The 19,440-nt window shown below is 50.3% G+C and overlaps 1 protein-coding gene across 2 annotated transcripts in view; it reads left to right on the top strand.

Moving 5' to 3' along the window:
- Positions 1 to 3,629: 3,629 nt before the first annotated feature.
- ASS1 (argininosuccinate synthase 1) overlaps positions 3,630 to 19,440 on the top strand; it is a 167,448-nt gene continuing 151,637 nt past the window's right edge. For both annotated transcript variants that reach the window (XM_060250498.1, XM_060250499.1), the window contains exons 1-3: positions 3,630 to 3,741; positions 6,447 to 6,515; positions 13,780 to 13,968. In XM_060250498.1, coding sequence (XP_060106481.1) covers positions 3,634 to 3,741; positions 6,447 to 6,515; positions 13,780 to 13,968 — 366 coding nt within the window. In that variant the 5' untranslated portion in view covers positions 3,630 to 3,633. The remainder of the gene's footprint in view (positions 3,742 to 6,446; positions 6,516 to 13,779; positions 13,969 to 19,440) is intronic.

Raw genomic sequence — 19,440 nt, forward strand, 5'->3', positions numbered from 1 at the left:
TCTGGGGTGACATGATGTTTTCACGGCAGACTTTTTATGAGGTGGTTCATCATTGCCTTACCCAGTCATCTACACTTCCCCCCCCCCCCCCCGGCAAGCTGGGTACTCATTTTACCGGCCTCAGAAGGATGGGAGGCTGAGTCAACCTTGAGCGGCTACCTGAACCCAGCTTCTGCCGAGATCAGACTCAGGTTGTGAGCAGAGAGCTCAGACTGCAGTACTGCAGCTTTACCACTCTATGCCACAGGGCTCCCAAAAGCCAAAACCCCTTGGGCCAGCCCTGGCTGGATTACTATACAAAGTCCATTTGGACTTGGGGGTTGCTATGCCGAAAAGGTTGGGGAACCGCTGCGCTAAGATACCACATGCTTCCTTTTTGCATTTGCTGCAGCAGACTAGCTCCGTTCCATCAGGTCCTACAGATTCCTCTGGAGAGGCATTGGTTCTTCTGTTCAGAAGGATTCCCCCACTGCTTTGTAGCAGACAGTGAAACTGCGTCTGTTCTTCACTTCTCCCTTCTGCGAAAGCCCGAAAGGCACAGAGCTCGTTCTCCTCTGTGCTGTGCTGGATCCAATCTGTCCCCCTTTCGCGCCTAGGGTTGCCAATCCCCAGGTAGGGGCAGGGGACCCCCTGGTTTGAAGACCCTCCCTCCACTTCAGGGTTGTCAGAAAGCAGGGGGAGGGAAATGTCTTCTGGGAACTCTTATTCCCTGTGGAGATTTATTCCCTTAGAAAATAATGGAGAATTGACCCGTGGGTATCTGGGGCTCTGGGGGGGCTGTTTTTTGGGCTAGAGGCACCAAATTTTCAGTATAGCATCCAATGCCTCTCCCCAAAATACCCCCAAAGTTTCAAAAAGATTGGACCAGGGAGTCTAATTCTATGAGCCCCAAAAGAAGGTGCCCCTATCCTTCATTATTTCCTATGGAAGGAAGGCATTGAAAAGGTGTGTGGTCCCTTTAAATGTGATAGCCAGAACTCCCTTTGGAGTTCAGTTATGCTTGTCACAGCCTTGATCTTGGCTCCACCCCTAATGTCTCCTGGCTCCACCCCGAAAGTCCCCAGATATTTCTTGAATTGGATTTGGCAATCCATTTGCGCCTGTGAAAGGAGGAGGTGGAAGTATTCTAAAGGCCCAAGAAAATGGAATTCACTGCTTGTAAGCCATTGACAGACTCTCTTTCCTGCGGCAGAATTCCAAAACGAATGGCTTCTCCCAGCAATAGCTGGTTGGATGGGAGGCCTACATCAACAAAAGGGAGAGCAAAGTTTGAGCATTCACACAAGACTGGTTGTTTCCTGTTTGGCCCGAAAGGGTGCCCACATTCCCTTCTCCCTTCAAGGAAAATCCCAGCATTCTCCTCCACAGAGAACTGAACCAGCAGTGGCTTGTAAGCTGGAATGGGGACTGTAGCGGCCTTTGTTTGGCACTGTGGGAATGCACCAATGAGGCCACCTATCCTGAATGCCAAGTGCATGGCAATCTTGAATCGAGAACCCAGGGAAGACAAAGGCAGTCTCTGGCTGAACCTGGTTTGGAGCACAGGCCTTACTGGGAGTGCCCTGGAAAGAACTAAATGAGCCAAGGGCCCCCTCCTGTGCTGGGGGGAGGGGGCTCTCAGCTTGGAGCTGGGCTGCATTTCCCCAACGTGATGGTGACAGCATAGAGGTTTGCTCAGCGGCACCAGGGCTTTTTTTCTAGCAGAAACTCTTTTGCATATTGGGCCCCACCCCCCTGATGCAGCCAATCCTCCTGGAGCTTCCAGTAGGCCCTGTACTAAGAGCACTGTAAGCTCCAGGAGGATTGGCTACATCAGGGCCTTGTGGCGTAATATGCAAAGGAAGTCCTGCTACAAAGACTGGGACGTGAGAGCAGAACACTCAGGATAGCCAGCTCTGGGCTGGGGCATTCTTGGAGATGTGGGGGTGGTTTCTAAGGCTGGCAGGCTTTGGAGAGGAGAATGCCATGGAGTCCATCCTGCAAAGCAGCCGTTTTCTTCAGGGGAACTGATATCTGTCAGCTGGAGATCAACCAAGACAAGTTAGTCTGTCTGAAGCAGAAGAAAAGGGCAAAAGTCCAGCGGCACCTTAAAGACTAGCGTTGGCCACACTGTGGCTTGGGAGCCACAGATGGCTCTTTCACACACATTCTGTGGATCTTGAAGGCCCCACTGCCTCATTGGCTGGCTTAGAGATCAGTGGCTAGGAGAATGCATTTACAGTTAAAGTTGCTTTCTTTTCACCTCCCCCCTCCCCCAGATGCTTGAGAGCTGCAAAACATAAAAGTCACATGTTTGAGAGTTGCAAGGAAGGAAGGAAGGAAATAGATGAGGAAGGTAGATTTGGAAAGAAAGCTTCAAGAGAAGAAGAAGACTGCAGATTTATACCCCACCTTTCTCTCTGAATCAGAGACTCAGAGCAGCTCACAATCTCCTATATCTTCTCCCCCCAAAGCAGACACCCTGTAAGGTGGGTGGGGCTGAGAGGGCTCTCACAGCAGCTGCCCTTTCAAGGACAACCTCTGCCAGAGCTATGGCTGACCCAAAGCTAACCCAGCAGCTGCAAGTGGAGGAGTGGGGAATCAAACCCGGTTCTTCCAGATAAGAGTCCGCACACTTAACCACTACACCAAACTGGCCACAGTACACCAAAAGAGTCACACAGTCTGTGTGAAACAGCCAGATGTTTGGCCACCCCTGTCATAACTGGCCTGTGCCTTTGAACTCTATTTTCTGGAGCGTTAGCTTGATGTGGGCCCCTGGGACACCTCTGGACAAGCATGTTCCTTGTATGAATGGATGACTTGCCCAAAGTCATGTGATGGTTGCAGAGACAGGATTTGAACTCAGCTCTTTCTGGACTGCACTGTCTCATGGCATCCTCTGCATCCAACAGTTGACTGAGCTAGGGTTGCCAAGTCCAATTAAAGAAATATCTGGGGACTTTGAGGGTGGAGCCAGGAGACTTTGGGGGTGGAGCCAAGATCAAGGCTGTGACAAGCATCATTGAACTCCAAAGGGAGTTCTGGCCATCACGTTTAAAGGGACGGCACACCTTTTCAATTCCTTTCTTCCATAGGAAATAATGAAGGATAGGGACACATTCTTTTGGGGCTCATAGAATTGGACCCCCTGGTCCAATCTTTTTGAAACTTGGGGGTATTTTGGGGAGAGGCACTAGATGCTATATGGAAAATTAGGTGCCTCTACCCCAAAAACAGCCCCCCACCCCAGCGCCCCAGATACCCGCGGATCAATTCTCCATGATTTTCTATGGGAATAAATCTCCATAGGGAATAATAGAGTTCCCAGCAGACATTTCCCTCCCCTCTCCCTGCTTTCTGACGACTCTGAAGCAAGGGGAGGGTCTCCAAACTGGAGGGTCCCCTGCCCCCAACTGGGGATTGGCAACCCTATTCCGAGCTCTTCCTGGTAACCAAACAGGGTTGCAACCTGGACGGGGGGGGGGGGGGGGCGGGAGTGGTGTGTGCATTTAACAGAGGTTCCCAGTGCAGCAACTGGTAAGTTTCTGGGTCAGAGAGACCCCTGTGATCCGCTACCAACTGTGCTTAAGATTAGCTTCTCTAAATGTGACTGACTGGGGCTTTCCTTCTTTCCGCCGCCTGACAGATACGATGTCTCAGAGCAAAGGGGTGGTGGTCCTGGCCTACAGCGGGGGCCTGGATACTTCCTGCATCCTGGTGTGGCTGAAGGAGCAAGGCTATGAGGTCATTGCTTACCTGGTAAGCTGAGGAAGTGAGCTGAGCAGGTGCCCCTGAAGGGCAGGACAGGCCTCCCATTAGGTGAAGGGTTGCCAGCCCCCAGCTCCCATAGGGTTGCCAAGTCCAATTCCAGAAATATCTGGGGACTTTGGGGGTGGAGCCAGGAGACTTTGGGGGTGAAGCCAGGAGATGTTGGGGTGCAGCCAGGAGCAAGGTTGTGACAAGCATCACTGAACTCCAAAGGGAGTTCTGCCCATCACATTTGAAGGGACCGCACACCTTTTAAATGCCTTCCCTCCATTGGAAATAATGAAGGACAGGGGCACCTTTTGGGGCTCATAGAATTGGACCCCCTGGTCCAATCCTTTTGAGACTTGGCGGGCACTTTGGGGAGAGGCACCAGATACCATGGTGCAGATTTTGTGTCTCTACCTCAAATCCGAATTGGAGGTCTTGTAGCCCCAGAAGTCAGTTGCGACTTGGTGGCGCCTTCCACTCCACCCCCCCTTGTCTCGCCTGGCTTGCCTAGCTGGGTCATGCTACAGGTAAGGGCAGGAGACCGTGCAGCACGTATCTAAACCTCTGAGTGGCTCCTCACCAGAGCTGCTGGAAGAGGGGTGGAAAGGGATCACCTTGGGGCAGCTGTGGGGAGGGGAGAGGCTGTATGGCAGCGAGCTGGCAGCTTTCCTCCTCAGTGGTGGTAGGAGAGAAGGCCATGGAGGTTGGGGCCACTATGTGCCCCCTGAAAAAAATCAGGGCCCCCCAATTCTTCAAATCCTGGCTATGGGGCTGCCCAGCAGGCATATCCCTCCCCCACACTGCCCCGCTTTTTGATGAACCTGATGCGGGCGGAGGGCCTCCAAACCAGGGGATCCCCTGCCCCCACCTGGGGATTTAGGCAAACAGGAAACCACAGTGTAATAGGGAGGGGAGGGACGGTGGCTCGGTGGTAGAGCATCTGCTTGGTAAGCAGAAGGTCCCAGGTTCAATCCCTGGCATCTCCAAAAAGGGTCCAGGCAAGTAGGCGTGAAAATCCTCAGCTTGAGACCCTGGAGAGCCGCTGCCAGTCTGAGAAGACAAGACTGACTTTGATGGACCGAGGGTCTGATTCAGTATAAGGCAGCTTCGTATGTTCAATGATTGGTAAGGGAAAAATAGGAAAACGCTGTGTCATTTACAAAGCGAGAATAACTGCAAGCACTCTTATTATGCTTTCAGTTCATCGGAACATCACAAACACAACTTTCTAACAGGACATTTCTAGACAGCAAAATATCGTACCTGTACAGCATTGCATATTGATCTGGAACGACTATGCATCTTGAGCTCAGTGAAGAAACACTGCATTTTGGTGGAAAGTCGTGTTTGTGATGTTCCAATGAACTGAAAGCATAATAGGAGTGCTTGCGGCTATTCTTGCTTTGTAAATGACACAGCGTTTCCCTGTTTTTGCCCCACCTGGGGATTGGCAACCCGAAGCTCCCAGCAGGGATCCCCCCCACTTTGGGAGGCTTTGAACCGCCATCGACCAGCTAGCTGGTGGGGAAACCCCACCCCCAACCATTGCATTGATGTCATGTGATGCTCTGATTTTTGGCCAAACTCTGTTGGTTTGAAGGCAAAAATCCCATAGAGTTTTGCCCCCAAAACCAGGGCATCGCATGCGATGTTGCCAGCACAATGACATCACTTCATGACATCCCACCCACTCCAGAATGCTCCCCATACCCCCGCGCTGTGATAGCAAAGGGGCCTGGTCCCCCCAGGTACTCCCCCTCCTCCTCCAATTTAGGGTTGCCAGGCGATGGCTGGAGGTCTCCTGGGATTATAACTGATCTCCAGGCAACAGAGGTCCATCCCCCTGGAGAGCAGGGATGCTTTGGAGGGTGGACTCTGTGGCGCTGCCCTCCCAGGCTCCATCCGCAAACCCACCTCCCAAACCTGCCTCCTCACCCTCTACTCCAGGCCTAGGTTGATGGCAGACTGCTTAGGGTCAAGTGATGACCAAGTGGGGCTTCCAACACCAGGATGAGGAATTCCTAGAGATTTGGGGGTGCCCCATGCCCTACAGCTGCCATTTTCTTCTGCGCAGCTGGTCTTTTTTAGGGTGTGGGCCACGATTTCCTGTGGCTCCTCCCTGCCATAAATGTGGTTAGTCTTTAAGGTGCTCAGGACACGTTTTGCACTAGGCTTGTCTGGGAGCTTTTTCCTGCCCCAGTGCTTCTGTCGGATTTCGCACAAGCTGCCACGGGGCTGCACTTGCCCGCCTCTTTCCCGCAGCAAGCAAGATCCTCTGGAAACTGGTTTCTGCTTGCCGCGGGAAAGAGGCGGGGCAGGTGGCAGCCCGTGGCAGCTTGTGTGAAATCGGACAGAAGCGTAGGGAGAGTAGGGGAGTGCTTCGAGACCAGAACAAGCCTAGTGAGAAATCAGTCTTGCTCTTTTCTACTGGAATAAACAAGTTAGCCCAAACTGTAGTGAGCAGTGGGATACAAACAAGCAAGCCATCACTGAAAAAGAGAGAAGGTGAGAATGTCTGAGCAAATGTGATATTTGGGGGGCAGAGAATAGTTGCATTTCAAAGTCTCCTCTCTTTTCTTTGCATATGAAACTGCAAACCGCCCATTGATTTGCAATGGTGTCCCGTAATCCCCATGGCAGCATTAAGGCCAGAGTTCCAGGGTTTATTTGCATTTAGGTTCTCTTCTTTTTGTTTTCAAACCTCTCAGGCTAATATTGGACAAGATGAGAACTTCGGAGAAGCAAGCAAGAAAGCCCTCTCCCTCGGAGCCAAAAAGGTAACAGTCATGTAGATAATAGAATCAGAGTTGGAAGGGACCTCCAAGGTCATCTAGTCCGACCCCCTGCACAATGCAGGAAACTCATAAACAGCTCCCCCTAAATTCACAGGATCTTCATTGCTGTCAGATGGCCATCTAGCCTCTGTTTAAAAACTTCCAAGGAAGGAGAGCCCACCACCTCCCGAGGAAGCCTGTTCCACTGAGGAATCGCTCTAACTGTCAGGCAGTTCTTCCTAATGTTGAGCTGGAAACTCTTTTGATGTAATTTCAACCCATTGGTTCAGGTCCTGCCTTCTGGGGCCACAGAAAACAATTCCACACTATCCTCTATATGACAGCCCTTCAAGTACTTGATGGTGATCATATCACCTCTCAGCCGCCTCCTCTCCAGGCTAAACATCCCCAGCTCCTTCAACCTTTCCTCATAGGACTTGGTCTCCAGACCCCTCACCATCTTTGTCACCCTCCTCTGGACCTATGAAGAAAGATGGTTGCCTGTAAGGTGAAGTACCCTGGAAATCGATGTAAATGGTGTCCCAGGTGCACCTGCGTCTGTCCATATTCTTCTCCAGAATGATCTGAGTGAAAGAGGTCCAGCCAAAAACCTGAGAGGGAGGGAAAAGGTCATAAACTGTGTTTAGAGCCCTTCCTTCATTCCTCCCACCCAGGAAGTGCTTTTCTCTGTTTTAGGAAGATGTTGATGCTTGTAGAAAATGTTTATGATGCACCTACGGTTGCCAGGTCTGACTCAGGAATTACCTGAGAACTTTGGGGGTAGAGCCTGAAGACTTTGTGGGTAGAGCCAGGAGACTGTCCCATTCCTTAAAACAAACAAATAAAAATACAGCAGTGCAGTTCCCCTGAATGCAGTCTTCATTTCCTCATTCTTTTTTTTACTTTCAAAGGGTTCCCCAGCAGCTGCACTTCCACTAGATGAAAGTGAAATTTGTCATACCCTCCCAAGTCCCTTGCCAGGCTTTGCCAAGCATGGCTTTATTAAGGACACACACTCACAAAAGCAGGCAAACTAAATACAGTTTGCAAGTCCATACTTTTGTGATCTCACTAGGCAAGGTGCTCCTGCCCCCGTCTTCCCATTCCCCATGTGCCCTCCTGCCCCCACTGCTGCACCATGTTGCCTGGCCACCCCCGTAAGGAAGGGCAGAAGGGCTCTTCTCCCAGCCTACCTTCCTTCTTTGGCAGCAGTGGGAGGAAGCTCCTCCAGCCACCGACAGCAGCCAACCAAGGCAGGAAGAGGCAGAGTGGCAGCAGGAAGGAGCTGAGAGCTCCTTCCCTCCACCCTACCTCTTGCCTTGCTGGCCAGCTGCTTTTATTTGCAGCTTCCCAGACACAGCTGGGGAAGCCGTGCCGGCAGCTCGACAGCCTGCGGGGGGGAGTGGGGGTGGGAGGGGTGCTTGGAACCCCCGTAGACCAGGTGGTGTCCATAGGTGGTTGCCTACTTGGATGCACCAGGTCTGCACTGGGTCAATTTACTCATGGGAGTTGCTGAATGTAACATTCCAGCAGCTGCAAACAGAAGCTAGTTTTTAGAGGATCTTGTTTGCTGCACAAAAGAGGCGAAGCGAGTTGCAGCCCCAGGGCAGAAATATGACGGAAGCCCCGCGGAGAAGAGGAGAGTGAGAGCGGCATAAGGCGAATGGGATATTGGTCCTAGTGAGGAATTAGTCTGAGTTAAAGCAGTTGTTAAGACCTGTGAATGGCAGCAAAGTAGCATATAAAAACAAGCTTTACCAAACAGATCATGTGAGAACGAAGTTTGAATCTAGTGGCACTTAGCGGCCAGCTAGAGTTGCCAGCTCCAGGTTGGGAAACACCTGGAGATTTGGGAGGGGGGGAATATGTAGTTTGGGGAGGGGAGAGGCCTCAGTGGGGTACAGGGCCATCAAGTCCGCCTTCCAAAGTGGCCATTTTTCTTAGGGGAAGTGATCCTCTGTTGCCTGGAGATCAGTTGTGTAGCCAGATCTTCAGCTGCCACCTGGAGATTGGCAACCCTATCTTCAGTTGTGACTGCCCTTTCCTGGGTCCCCCTGTGCAAGCCCAAGCATAACTCTTCAGGCATCTGATGAAGCAGGCTCTGGTTCACAAAGGATTGTGCCACAAGATTCCTTCATGTAGTGGTTAAGTGTGTGGTCTCTTATCTGGGAGAACTGGGTTTGATTCCCCACTCCTCCACTTACACCTGCTAGAATGGGTCAGCCATAGCCCTGGCAGAGGTTGTCCTTGAAAGGGCAGCTGTTGTGAGAGCCCTCTCAGCCCCACCTACCTCACAGGGTGTCTGTTGTGGGGGAGGGAGATTGTGAGCCGCTCTGAGACTCTTCGGAGTGGAGGGCGGGATATAAATCCAATATCTTCATCTACCTCACAGGGTGTCTGTTGTGGAGGAGGAAGATAAAGGAGATTGTGAGCCGCTATGAGACTCTGAGATGCGGAGTGGAAGGAGGGATATAAATCCAATATCATCATCATCTTCTTCTCCTTCTTCTTCTGACAGCTCAAATGATCAGTTCCCCACCAGTAGCCGTGTGGGTGCATTTTGATCCACGGCTCCCTCCAATTTCCCTCGTGGCTACTGGGTCTTGGTTTTTGGAGATCCAGAAGCTGCAAGGGAAACTGGAGGGAGTCACGGATCAAAATGCATGTGCACAGCAACTGGTGGAGCACTGATCACTTGAACCGGCAAAAGCTGAACCCCGGGGGTGGAGCAACTGCTAGTGAGGAACTGGTTTCAATCTCAGCTGTTGCCTAGTTACTGATATAGAAATGTGCATGGACACAAAAGCTTAGACCCAGCATGAAACTTTGTTGGTCTTAAAGGTGCCACTGGATTCACGTTTTGTTCTATTGCTTCGGACCAGCACAGCTGCCCACCTGAATCTATGAATCTATGAATCTTTGTTGGTCTCAAAGAAGCCACTGGGCTCAAGCCTTGTTCTGTTGCTTCAGACCAACATCTCCCCACCTGAATCTGTTTTAAGTACAATTCAAGTACAATTCTTGGCAGCCAGGAGGAGTAGCTGATGGATCACTGGCTGTTTTCTGATGGGTGAGATTCTTTGAAGGAATTCTGTGCTGATTGGACCTTGGTCACATCCTGCAACTCTTCTTTATTTTTATTTCATTTTGGTCCCTCTTCTCCTCCATTGGCACAATGTTCCCAGGCAGTCACAAGCCCCAAACCTGCTTTCTTGTTCATCAAAGGTGCTGCAAGGTGTTCCTTTGGACTATTCCCTGTCCCTGACGCATGAGCGCACACTCGGAATCATGGAGCACAGCTTACTTGATGCTGAATCTGTTAAAGGAGATCCTGACTGCGCAGTTTTGCTGTGCAAATATAAAGCTTCTTTTGTAAACGAGGCTGTTCCAGTGTTTTGTAAAAAAGCAAAACAAAGCACGTGAGATGGAGAGACCAGCCCACTTGCACGTCACAAAAACCAGGGCTGCAGACACTGCGGTTTGAAAACTGCACTTTGTTCAAACTCATGCTGGTTTTTTATGACAGCCCAATGTGGACAGGCCAACCAACGGGGATTTGCTGGTTGCAGGGCCGGATTAACAATTAGGCCAAGTAGGCACTGGCCAATGGGCTGCCCCCCCCCCCAGTTTCCCCCCTCCTTGCAGCCCTCCCAGCCTGCACACGCAGCCAGCAACTGAGCCACTCTTTGCCCGACTTGCCTGGTGAAGTGGCTGCTGCTGGCATCGTGGCCGTTTGCCTCTCTCTGCCTCTCCCCCACACAGGCTTGCCAATCCCCAGGTGGGGGCAGGGGATCCCCCAGTTTGGAGGCCCTACCCCCGCTTCAGGGTCATCAGAAAGCGGGGGGAGGGGAGGGAGATGGCTACTGCGAACTCTATTATTCCTTATGGAGACTTATTCCCATAGGAAATAATGGAGAATTGATCTGCGTGTATCTGGGGCTCTGGGAAGGCTGTTTTTTGAGGTAAAAGGACCAAAATTTTCAAATAGCATCCAGTGCCTCTCCCAAAAATATCCCCCAAGTTTCAAAAAGATCGGACCAGGGGGTCCAATTCTATGAGCCTCCAAAGAAAGTGCCCCTATCCTTCATTATTTCCTATGGAAGGAAGGCATTTTTAAAGGTGTGCAGTCCCTTTAAATGTGATGGCCAGAACTCCCTTTGGAGTTCAGTAATGCTTGTCACACCCTTGCTCCTGACTGCATCCCCAAAGTCTCCTGGCTCCACCCCAAAGTCCGCAGATATTTCTTAAATTAGACTTGGCAACCCTACCCCCACAATTTAGTCAACGGAGTTTTTAAGAAGGTGGCTGCAGGCTGCAGCAGGGATTGTGGCTAGCAGGGTGGGCACTCCAACTCTGAGATAATTTATGAGCCCCCTCCCCCCCCCCCCCGAGCTTTTGACTGCCGAGGGGTCTCCACAGAGTTCAATCCGGCACTGGCTGGTTGGCATCAAGCTGAGGTTTGTCTAGGGTTGCCAAGTCCAATTCAAGAAATATCTGGGGACTTTGGGGGTGGAGCCAGGAGACTTTGGGGGTGGACCAGGAGACATTGGGGCGGAGCCAGGAACAAGAGTGTGACAAGCATAACTGAACTCCAAGAGAGTTCTGGCCATCACATTTAAAGGGACAGCACACCTTTTTAAATGTCTTCCTTCCATAGGAAATAATGAAGGATAAGGGCACCTTCTTTTGGGGCTCATAGAATTGGACCCCCTGGTCCAATCGTTTTGAAATTTGGGGGATACTTTGGGGAGAGGCACTAGATACTATATTGAAAATTTGGTGCCTCTACCTCAAAAAACAGCTCCCCCAGAGCCCCCGAAACCTCCAGATCAATTCCCCATTATACCCTATGAGAAGACGTTTCCCTCTCCACCCCCTCCACCCCCCCCCCCCCCCGTTTCTGGGAAATCTGATGCAGGGGACAGAACTCACCTCCGGAGGTGCAAAGGCACATGGTCCTTTGGGGGCGTGGCTGGGCTCCCCTCCCTTCACCGGCCAGCTGACTGGGGGCGGGAAGCAGCCTGAGAAAACGGAAGAACTCTGGCTGCCGTTCTCCTCCCTCCCCTCCCCCCGCTTTCCCTTTTATGGCCAGCGGGGGGAGGAGGCTCCAAATCTGGAGTCTCCAGGCCTAGCGGGGGATTTGGGAACCCTAGGTTTGTCGTTGATTTGTTAACTCCTGTTTGTCATTTTTGTGGTCTGTTTTGACATCTGACAAAAGGGAGTTTTGATTCTCAAGAGCTTCTACCTGGAAATCTTGTTGGTCCTCCAGGTACCCCTGGGCTTGACTCCTGGGCCCCTCTTGCAGACCAACATAGCTACTAACCTGAAACCACAAACCACAATTTGTGGCCACAGAGATGGGGCAAGATATTAGGGATGTTTCGAAGAGATGGGTGGGAGGCAGGAAGCTGATAAATGGGATTTGTTGTATCTGACAGATAGACTGGCCTGCACAGCAGACATCAGTGTTTAAACAAACCACATGGCCAAAACAAAGAAGGCATCAAAACCTGGCCAGACAATAGGAGGCAGCGGTGTTATGGTTTAGAAAATATTGCTCAAGTACTTAAGCATCCAATAATTGAATGTTGAAAACTTTGTACTCCGCACTATAAGGAGAATGGAGAACCACAGGAATGGAGACTAAAGGATATTGTCCGGGTGTACAGTGGAGGAAGATTAAAATATAAACCCTGGAAAAAGGAGATCCTCCAAAACGGAAAACAGGGCTGGTGATCCGTTGGGCAATTATTTCCATTTTCTGGACTAGTGAGCATAAATTGGACTGTTACCTGGACGAGGGAGTGCAGGGTTTCACTGTGTCAACCTGTGGCTATATATTTATAATCATTAAGTGCCTAGAGAAATGTTAAGGAATATTTTTTTCTAGAAAAGCAATTGGTGTGAGTTTATTTTGTATAGGTATACTCATAAGACAAATAAGGACACAATTTTGATACTAATATATTTATATTTATAAAAAATGGTTTCTTACAGGAGGGTTCTATTGTAGAAAATGACCAGGGGTCATTTTGTAGAAAAGGAGGTGCTGGAGCTCATTAGCACAACTCACTTGCGTAGCTCATTTGCATATGCCACACACCCCTGACATCACCGGAAGATGCACTCAGTTATAACAGCTCAACAGCTACCTTAAGATGCTTCTTGAATTACAAATGTCTTGATTTTTCCCGTTATTCCCATTACACTTTTTAAATTACTTTTTCCACAGTGGCATGTGGAAGATTTCCATCTGTCTGCTTTATATGTTTTGGTTATTTTCTCGTTTTTTTTTGTGGGGGAAAAATATGAGAAAATTTGTCACATCTTTAGAGTTCAGCAACATTCTCATGGAGGGTTTTAACAATGGAGCCCAGAAGCAAGTATGTTTTGGGAGGGGGGGTAAGAAAGAAAGAGCACAATAAAATTTAGAGGTTCCCGAGCTCTGCCCCTGTGAGCTCCTGCCCAAACTGAGGCCTGGGTATAACCTCTAGGTGGGGCCTGGAGATCTCCAGACAAAATCCAAAATCATGATGTGTTCTGCTGAGACACCGTGTCCCTTTAAGAGCACTGAGTTCTTTCTACTAATCTTTCCCCTGGAGAAAATGGCTGCATTGCATGGTGGACTCCACCACACCCTGCTGAGGTCCCTCTAGGGTTGCCAATCCCCAGGTGGGGGCAGGGGATCCCCCGGTTTGGAGACCCTCCCCCCGCTTCAGGGTCATCAGAAAGCAGGGGTGGGAGAGGAAATATCTGCTGGGCTCCATTATTTCCTATGGAGACCGATTCCCATAGGATATAATGGAGAATTGATCTGCAGATGTCTGGGGCTCTGGGGGGGGCCATGTTTTTTGAGATAGAGGAACCAAATTTTCAGCATAGCATCCAGTGCCTCTCCCCAAAATACCCTCCAGATTTCAAAAGAGTTGGACCATGGGGTCCAATTCTATGAGCCCTCAAAGAAGGTGCCCCTATCCTTCATTATTTTCAATTGAGGGAAGGCATTAAAAAGGTGTGCAGTCCCTTTAAATGTGATGGCCAGAACTCCCTTTGGAGTTCAATTATGCTTGTCACAACCTTGCTCCTGGCTCCACCCCCAAAGTCCCCAGATATTTCTTGAATTGGACTTGGCAACCCTAGATCCCTCCCCCTCTGCCCCCCAAGCTCCATCCCCTTATCTCCAGAAATTTCCCAGCTCCCAGTTGGCAACCTTGGCTCCTGATAACAAGCAAAGGTGCCTCCAACAACCTCTGGCCTTTGTTTCCAGATTTACATTGAAGATATCAGGCAAGAGTTTGTGGAAGAATTCATCTGGCCAGCGGTCCAAGCCAACGCCATCTATGAAGACCGCTACCTTCTCGGCACCTCCCTGGCCAGACCCTGCATCGCCCGGAAGCAGATGGAAATTGCTCAGAAGGAAGGAGCCCAGTATGTTTCCCACGGAGCCACCGGCAAGGTAGCACCCCACTCAAATGGTTCCCTTTTGGCACTCCAGCAGAGGCTGCGTTCCTGCCAGGTTTCAGGAGGAGAGCGGGAGAAAGTCCTTGGGCTGCTGGGCACAACTGATAGAGAATTTCACCTTCTTGAAAAATAGATTACGTAAGTTTCTGGCCTTTTGAGTTGCAAAGATCTGCCTGTTAAGAGCAGGCTAGGAAGCAATGCTTGCAGAAGTGTCAAAAACCAGGGGTGGGTAAAATGCCTTTTTTGTTGGTTTGTGACATCATGGCTCCCCATGGCTAGCAAGCTAGGATAAATTATGCAAAAGCTAATCTCGATGAATAAATTATTCAAAATCAGATAAATGACTTGAACATTAGCATGCTCTATTTCAGGTGGCAGAGCTCAGGGTGGTTTTTCTATATGCGCACAAAATCTAGACAAGTGTAGTCATGTTAGGTCTTTGTTGAACCCCATTATGCACCTGCCTGGAGAATTAAACAAAACAGCACAACCCATACCTGCTTCATTGTACTCGTCAAACAATGAAGAAGAAGACTGCAGATTTATACCCCGCCCTTCTCTCTGAATCAGAGACTCAGAGCGGCTTACAATCTCCTGTATCTTCTCCCCCCCTCCCCCACAACAGACACCCTGTGAGCTGGGTGGGGCTGAGAGGGCTCTCACAACAGCTGCCCTTTCAAGGACAACTCCTGTGAGAGCTATAGTTGACCCAAGGCCATTTCAGCAGGTGCAAGTGGAGGAGTGGGGAATCAAACCCAGTTCTCCCAGATAAGAGCCCACACATTTCACCACTACACCAAACTGTATTATTCACCACTACCCTCCAAATTCTAAGAACTAGAAGCTCGATTTCTTACTTTTAAAAAATTAAGAAGCCAAGGATTTGGCTTGAAACGGGGCATGCAGAATCTTTGATATCCTGAGAAGGAAACCAGATTTGAGCTGCCTGGTCCCTCGTCGCAGCTCTCGATGTGTCGAGGTCCGGTGAAGTGGGTGTGCTACTGTGTAGGGTTGCCAGCCTCCAGATGAGGTCGGAAGATCTCCCCAAATTACAATTGATCTTCAGATGACAGAGGTTGTTTCCCTTGGAGGAAATGGCTGCCCTGGCGGGTGAAGCCCATGGCATTCTGCCCTGCTGAGCTCCCACCCCCTCCCCGGGCATCATCCTCATGTCTCCAGGGATTTCCCAGCCCCAAGTTGGCAACCCCCTGACAGTTTCATCCTAAGCAGAGTCAGTGGGCTGAGAAGAGGGCGACTCTGCTTCTGATGAGGCGGTGACTCCGCTGCTGCAGCCGAAACAGTGACGGAACTCTTCTAGTACCTTAGACACTTGCGGCAGAAGCTCTTGTGGGCAGAATCCACCCCCAAGATGTATGGCGAGGGTGTGCATGTATTCTAGCGGAAGTTTTTCAAGATGCGGTGGGGAAAGAAGAGTGTTCTCTGAAATCTCCCATGTACTTAGGGTTGTGAATCCCCAGGTGGGGGCTGGGGATGTCCCAGTTTGAAGGCCCCCCCCCCTGCTTCAAGATCATCAGGAAGTGGTGGTGGGGAGAGGGAAATGTCTGCTGGGCACTCCGTTATTCCCTATGGAGACTGATTCCCATAGGCCCTAGGGCAGAGGTGGCCAACGGTAGCTTTCCAGCATGGCCAATGGCTGGGGCTGATGGGAGTTGTAGGCAAAAAACATCTGGAGAGCTACCGCTGGCCACCCCTGCCATAGGGTATAATGGAGAATTGATCTGCGGGTATCTGGGGCTCGGGGGGGGGAGGTGTTTTTTGAACTAGAGGCACCAAAATTTCAGCATAGCATCTGGTGCCTCTCCTCAAAGTACCCTCCAAGTTTCCAAAAGATTGGACTGGGGATCCAATTTTATGAGCCCCCAAAGAAGGTCCCCCTATCATTCATTATTTCCTACGGAGGGAAGGCTTTCAATGTGATGGCCAGAACTCCCTTTGGTGTTCAATGATGCTTGTCACACCCTTGCTCCTGGCTCCACTCCCAACGTCTCCTGGCTCCACCCCTAAATTCTCCTAGCTCCACCCCCAACCCCCCAGATATTATTTGAATTGGACCTGGCAACCCTAGAACTCTCCCATGTATTCTGCAGCACAGAAAGGGACAGTACCGAGGAGTTCCAGCGAGTGACCTGGGTGGAGAGTTGTGAGCCCCTTCTCAGGCCCCCAGGCCCTTGGGAAGGAGTCCCAGCATGGAACTTGCATCAGTCATACGTCTGTGGGGTCTCCAAGGGCAGCTGCAGCTGTGTCTCTGAGGGCTGAACCAAGGCCCAGTCCATGGCAAACTGTGACGGCCTATAGAGACTGCTGCACAAGGCCTTTGAGTTGCTATTCACAGTGAAGTGGTTTTCAGGCCCTCTTAGTTCTATGTGTTCACAAACATTATTCCTCCCAAGGAAAGGGGCAGTGAAGACTGGTCCATTAGGGCAAATGGGGGCAGTGCCCCACACATTCCGGCTGCCCTGCCTGCCTCCTAACTATCCTCAGACAGGAGACCGTCGCCAACTTCCCCCACCGGCATTGCATGTTCCATGATGTCACTTCCAGGGGAAACCCAGATGTGACATTGTGTGTTACTCTAGGAATTGCTAGAAACTCTGTTAAACCACAGAGGTTTCCAATGATGCCTAGAGAGGCATGATGTCACTTCTGGGTTCCTCCGGAAGTGATGTCACACTGTGTTTGATGCCAGTGGAATTTTTTTTTAACCCCCCCCCCCCCCCGAGGAGAGTAGGAGTCACACCGGTGAGTGTGTTAGGTTTGCCAACCCTGGAAGATACGGTAGAAAATTCCTGGAGATTGGTGGGTGGTGTGGGAGGAGGGTAGAGTTTGGATAATAATATATAATAATAATAATAAAATCTTATTTATATCCCGCCCTCCCCGCCGGAGCGGGCTCAGGGCGGCTAACAACATTTTTATATCGTTATACAAAGGTTTAAAATCACATTAATTTTAAAACATTCCAATTTAGCCAAATACAATACAATAAAATTCAGGTGCTAATTCTATTCATAAGATAATGGTGACAGAGGTCACCTAACATCAGTTGCTCAACCAGCAAAGGCCATCCTGAAAAGGGTGGCCTTGCAGGCCCTGCGGAACTGGTCAAGGCACCGCAGGGCTCGCACTTCTTCCGGGAGCTGGTTCCATAGGCGTGGAGCTGCGATAGAGAAGGCCCGTGTGTGAGTATTTTGTAGTTTGGCCTCCTTGGGTCCGGGGGAGAGGGGAGGGAGGAAGACTGCACCTTCCAAAGTGCCCATTTCCTCCAAGGGGAATGATTTCTGCAGTGCAGAAAGGAGCTGTAATTCTGGGGAGACTCCAGACTTCACCTGGAGGTTGGTAATCCTCCTGTGTGTGTATGTTCACACATGTGCATCTCATGGTGAACTCTTGTTGCTGGAGAAGTGCAAGAGAAGATTCTCTCTTGCTGCGTGGGGGCAAATGTTGCCCTTTGGCTTTTCTTCGGAGAAGCTGAAGGAGGAGGGTGATGGAGGGAAACTTCTTCAGTAAGCATCCAGGTGGGTGGTCTGAAGCAAGAGCACAAAGTGTGAGACCAGCGGCACTTGGAAGACCAACAGTGTTTTAAACTGGGTATTATAAGCTTTTGTGTGTTCAAAGGGCACCCGAAGGCTTATACCCAGAATCAGGCCTTGGATTCAGCAGGAGCACAGCTCCTGAACCTTTCTGAGAGTTCCACCTCCTCCTTCCCACCTTGTCCATTGATTAGTAGGTGCAGCTGCATAAGAATCCCTGAATGAGCTCCACCACCTATTTTTCTACAAAACAACCCCTGCCCAGAATTAAGCCTGGTTAGTCTTCCAGGGGCCCCTGGACTCAGACTTTGTGCAGTAAACACAGGGGGGGGGGGATTTCCCTCTCCCATTAAAATTCCTAGACAGGCTTCCTTGATAGTGAATCCTGCTGAATTCAGAAGGGCTTCTGTTTGATTACGCTGGCATAGGATTCCATCATTAGTGGCCCAGATGGAGAGCACACGCCACAGGCCTCGGATCATTCTTTTTGTCAAAACTTCCGAAAAGTGTGACCTCCTGGAAGGGGAGGCTTTGGGGCTCCCAGAAGGCTCTTTTCTCGAGCCAGTTTCAGAAGGTCGCTGTGCTGGGCTCACATGGAACAGGGAGGTTCAGTACCTTGGAGCCCAGCAAGACTTTGTGGGGTGTGTGCATTTTTGAGACTTCAAGCTCCTTTGGTCAGACACAAGTCAGAATGGGGATCCTGCAGCCCTTGTATCCGGGGCTTGTTTTGAGCAGGAACTCAGTTCCGGCTGGCTTGGCATCAGGGGGTGTGTGGCGTAATATGCAAATGAATTCCCGCTGGGCTTTTCATACAAAAAAGCCCTGCGTGAAACCATGGTGACATCAGGGGGTGTGGCCTAATATGCAAATGAGTTCCTGCTGGGGTTCTCCTACAAAAAAGCCCTGCGTGAAACCATGGTGACATCAGGGGGTGTGGCCTAATATGCAAATGAGTTCCTGCTGGGGCTCTCCTACAAAAAAGCCCCGCGTGAAACCATGGTGACATCAGGGGGTGTGGCCTAATATGCAAATGAGTTCCTGCTGGGCTTCTCCTACAAAAAGCCCTGCGTGAAACCATGGTGACATCGGGGGTGTGTGGCCTAATATGCAAATGAGTTCCTGCTGGGGTTCTCCTACAAAAAAGCCCTGCGTGAAACCATGGTGACATCAGGGGGTGTGCCTAATATGCAAATGAGTTCCTGCTGGGCTTCTCCTACAAAAAAGCCCCACGTGAAACCATGGTGACATCAGGGGGTGTGGCCTAATATGCAAATGAGTTCCTGCTGGGCTTTTCCTACCCAAAAAGCCCTGCTTGTATTCCAGGCTGAAGGCGGGAGGGGTGCTGTGAAGAAGGCAAAGGTATCATGCACATTAGCCTTTCCCCTCGGCTCTAATGAAGCTGACCGCCCTATAGCTGGGGCCTCTGCATCTGGACTCCCCTCCCACCTTCTGACTGGGACAGAAGGACTCTCTGGGATCTCCATTCCTGCTTGCCTCTGACGAAGGGAACTTTTCCCTAAGATTATTGCTGGGTATTAAAATGTTTAACTCTTCTTTATGGGATGTGCCTTTAATAAAATGGATCAGACTACTTAAATGTAGGTTTTTGTCCCGTTTCACACTAGTTCATAATAGCAAGGTCCCCCCAGCCAAAATCTAAATCTAACCTCCAACTACTACAGAAGTTGAGATGGTGAATTAGTTAGGACTGTCATTTTCTGGCAAAGTGACATTAAAAAGGTCAAGGTCATCCCCTGTGCAAGCACCAGTCATTTCCATGGGGTGATGTTGCTTTCACAACATTTTCATTCAGAATGTAAGCTTTCGTGTGTATGCACACTTCTTTCATTTTTCATGTTTTCACAGCAGACTTTTTACAGGGTGGTTTGCCATTGCCTTCCCCAGTCATTTTCACT

This window comes from Heteronotia binoei, chromosome 12 (assembly GCF_032191835.1).
Source record: "Heteronotia binoei isolate CCM8104 ecotype False Entrance Well chromosome 12, APGP_CSIRO_Hbin_v1, whole genome shotgun sequence".
Taxonomy (NCBI): domain Eukaryota; kingdom Metazoa; phylum Chordata; class Lepidosauria; order Squamata; family Gekkonidae; genus Heteronotia; species Heteronotia binoei.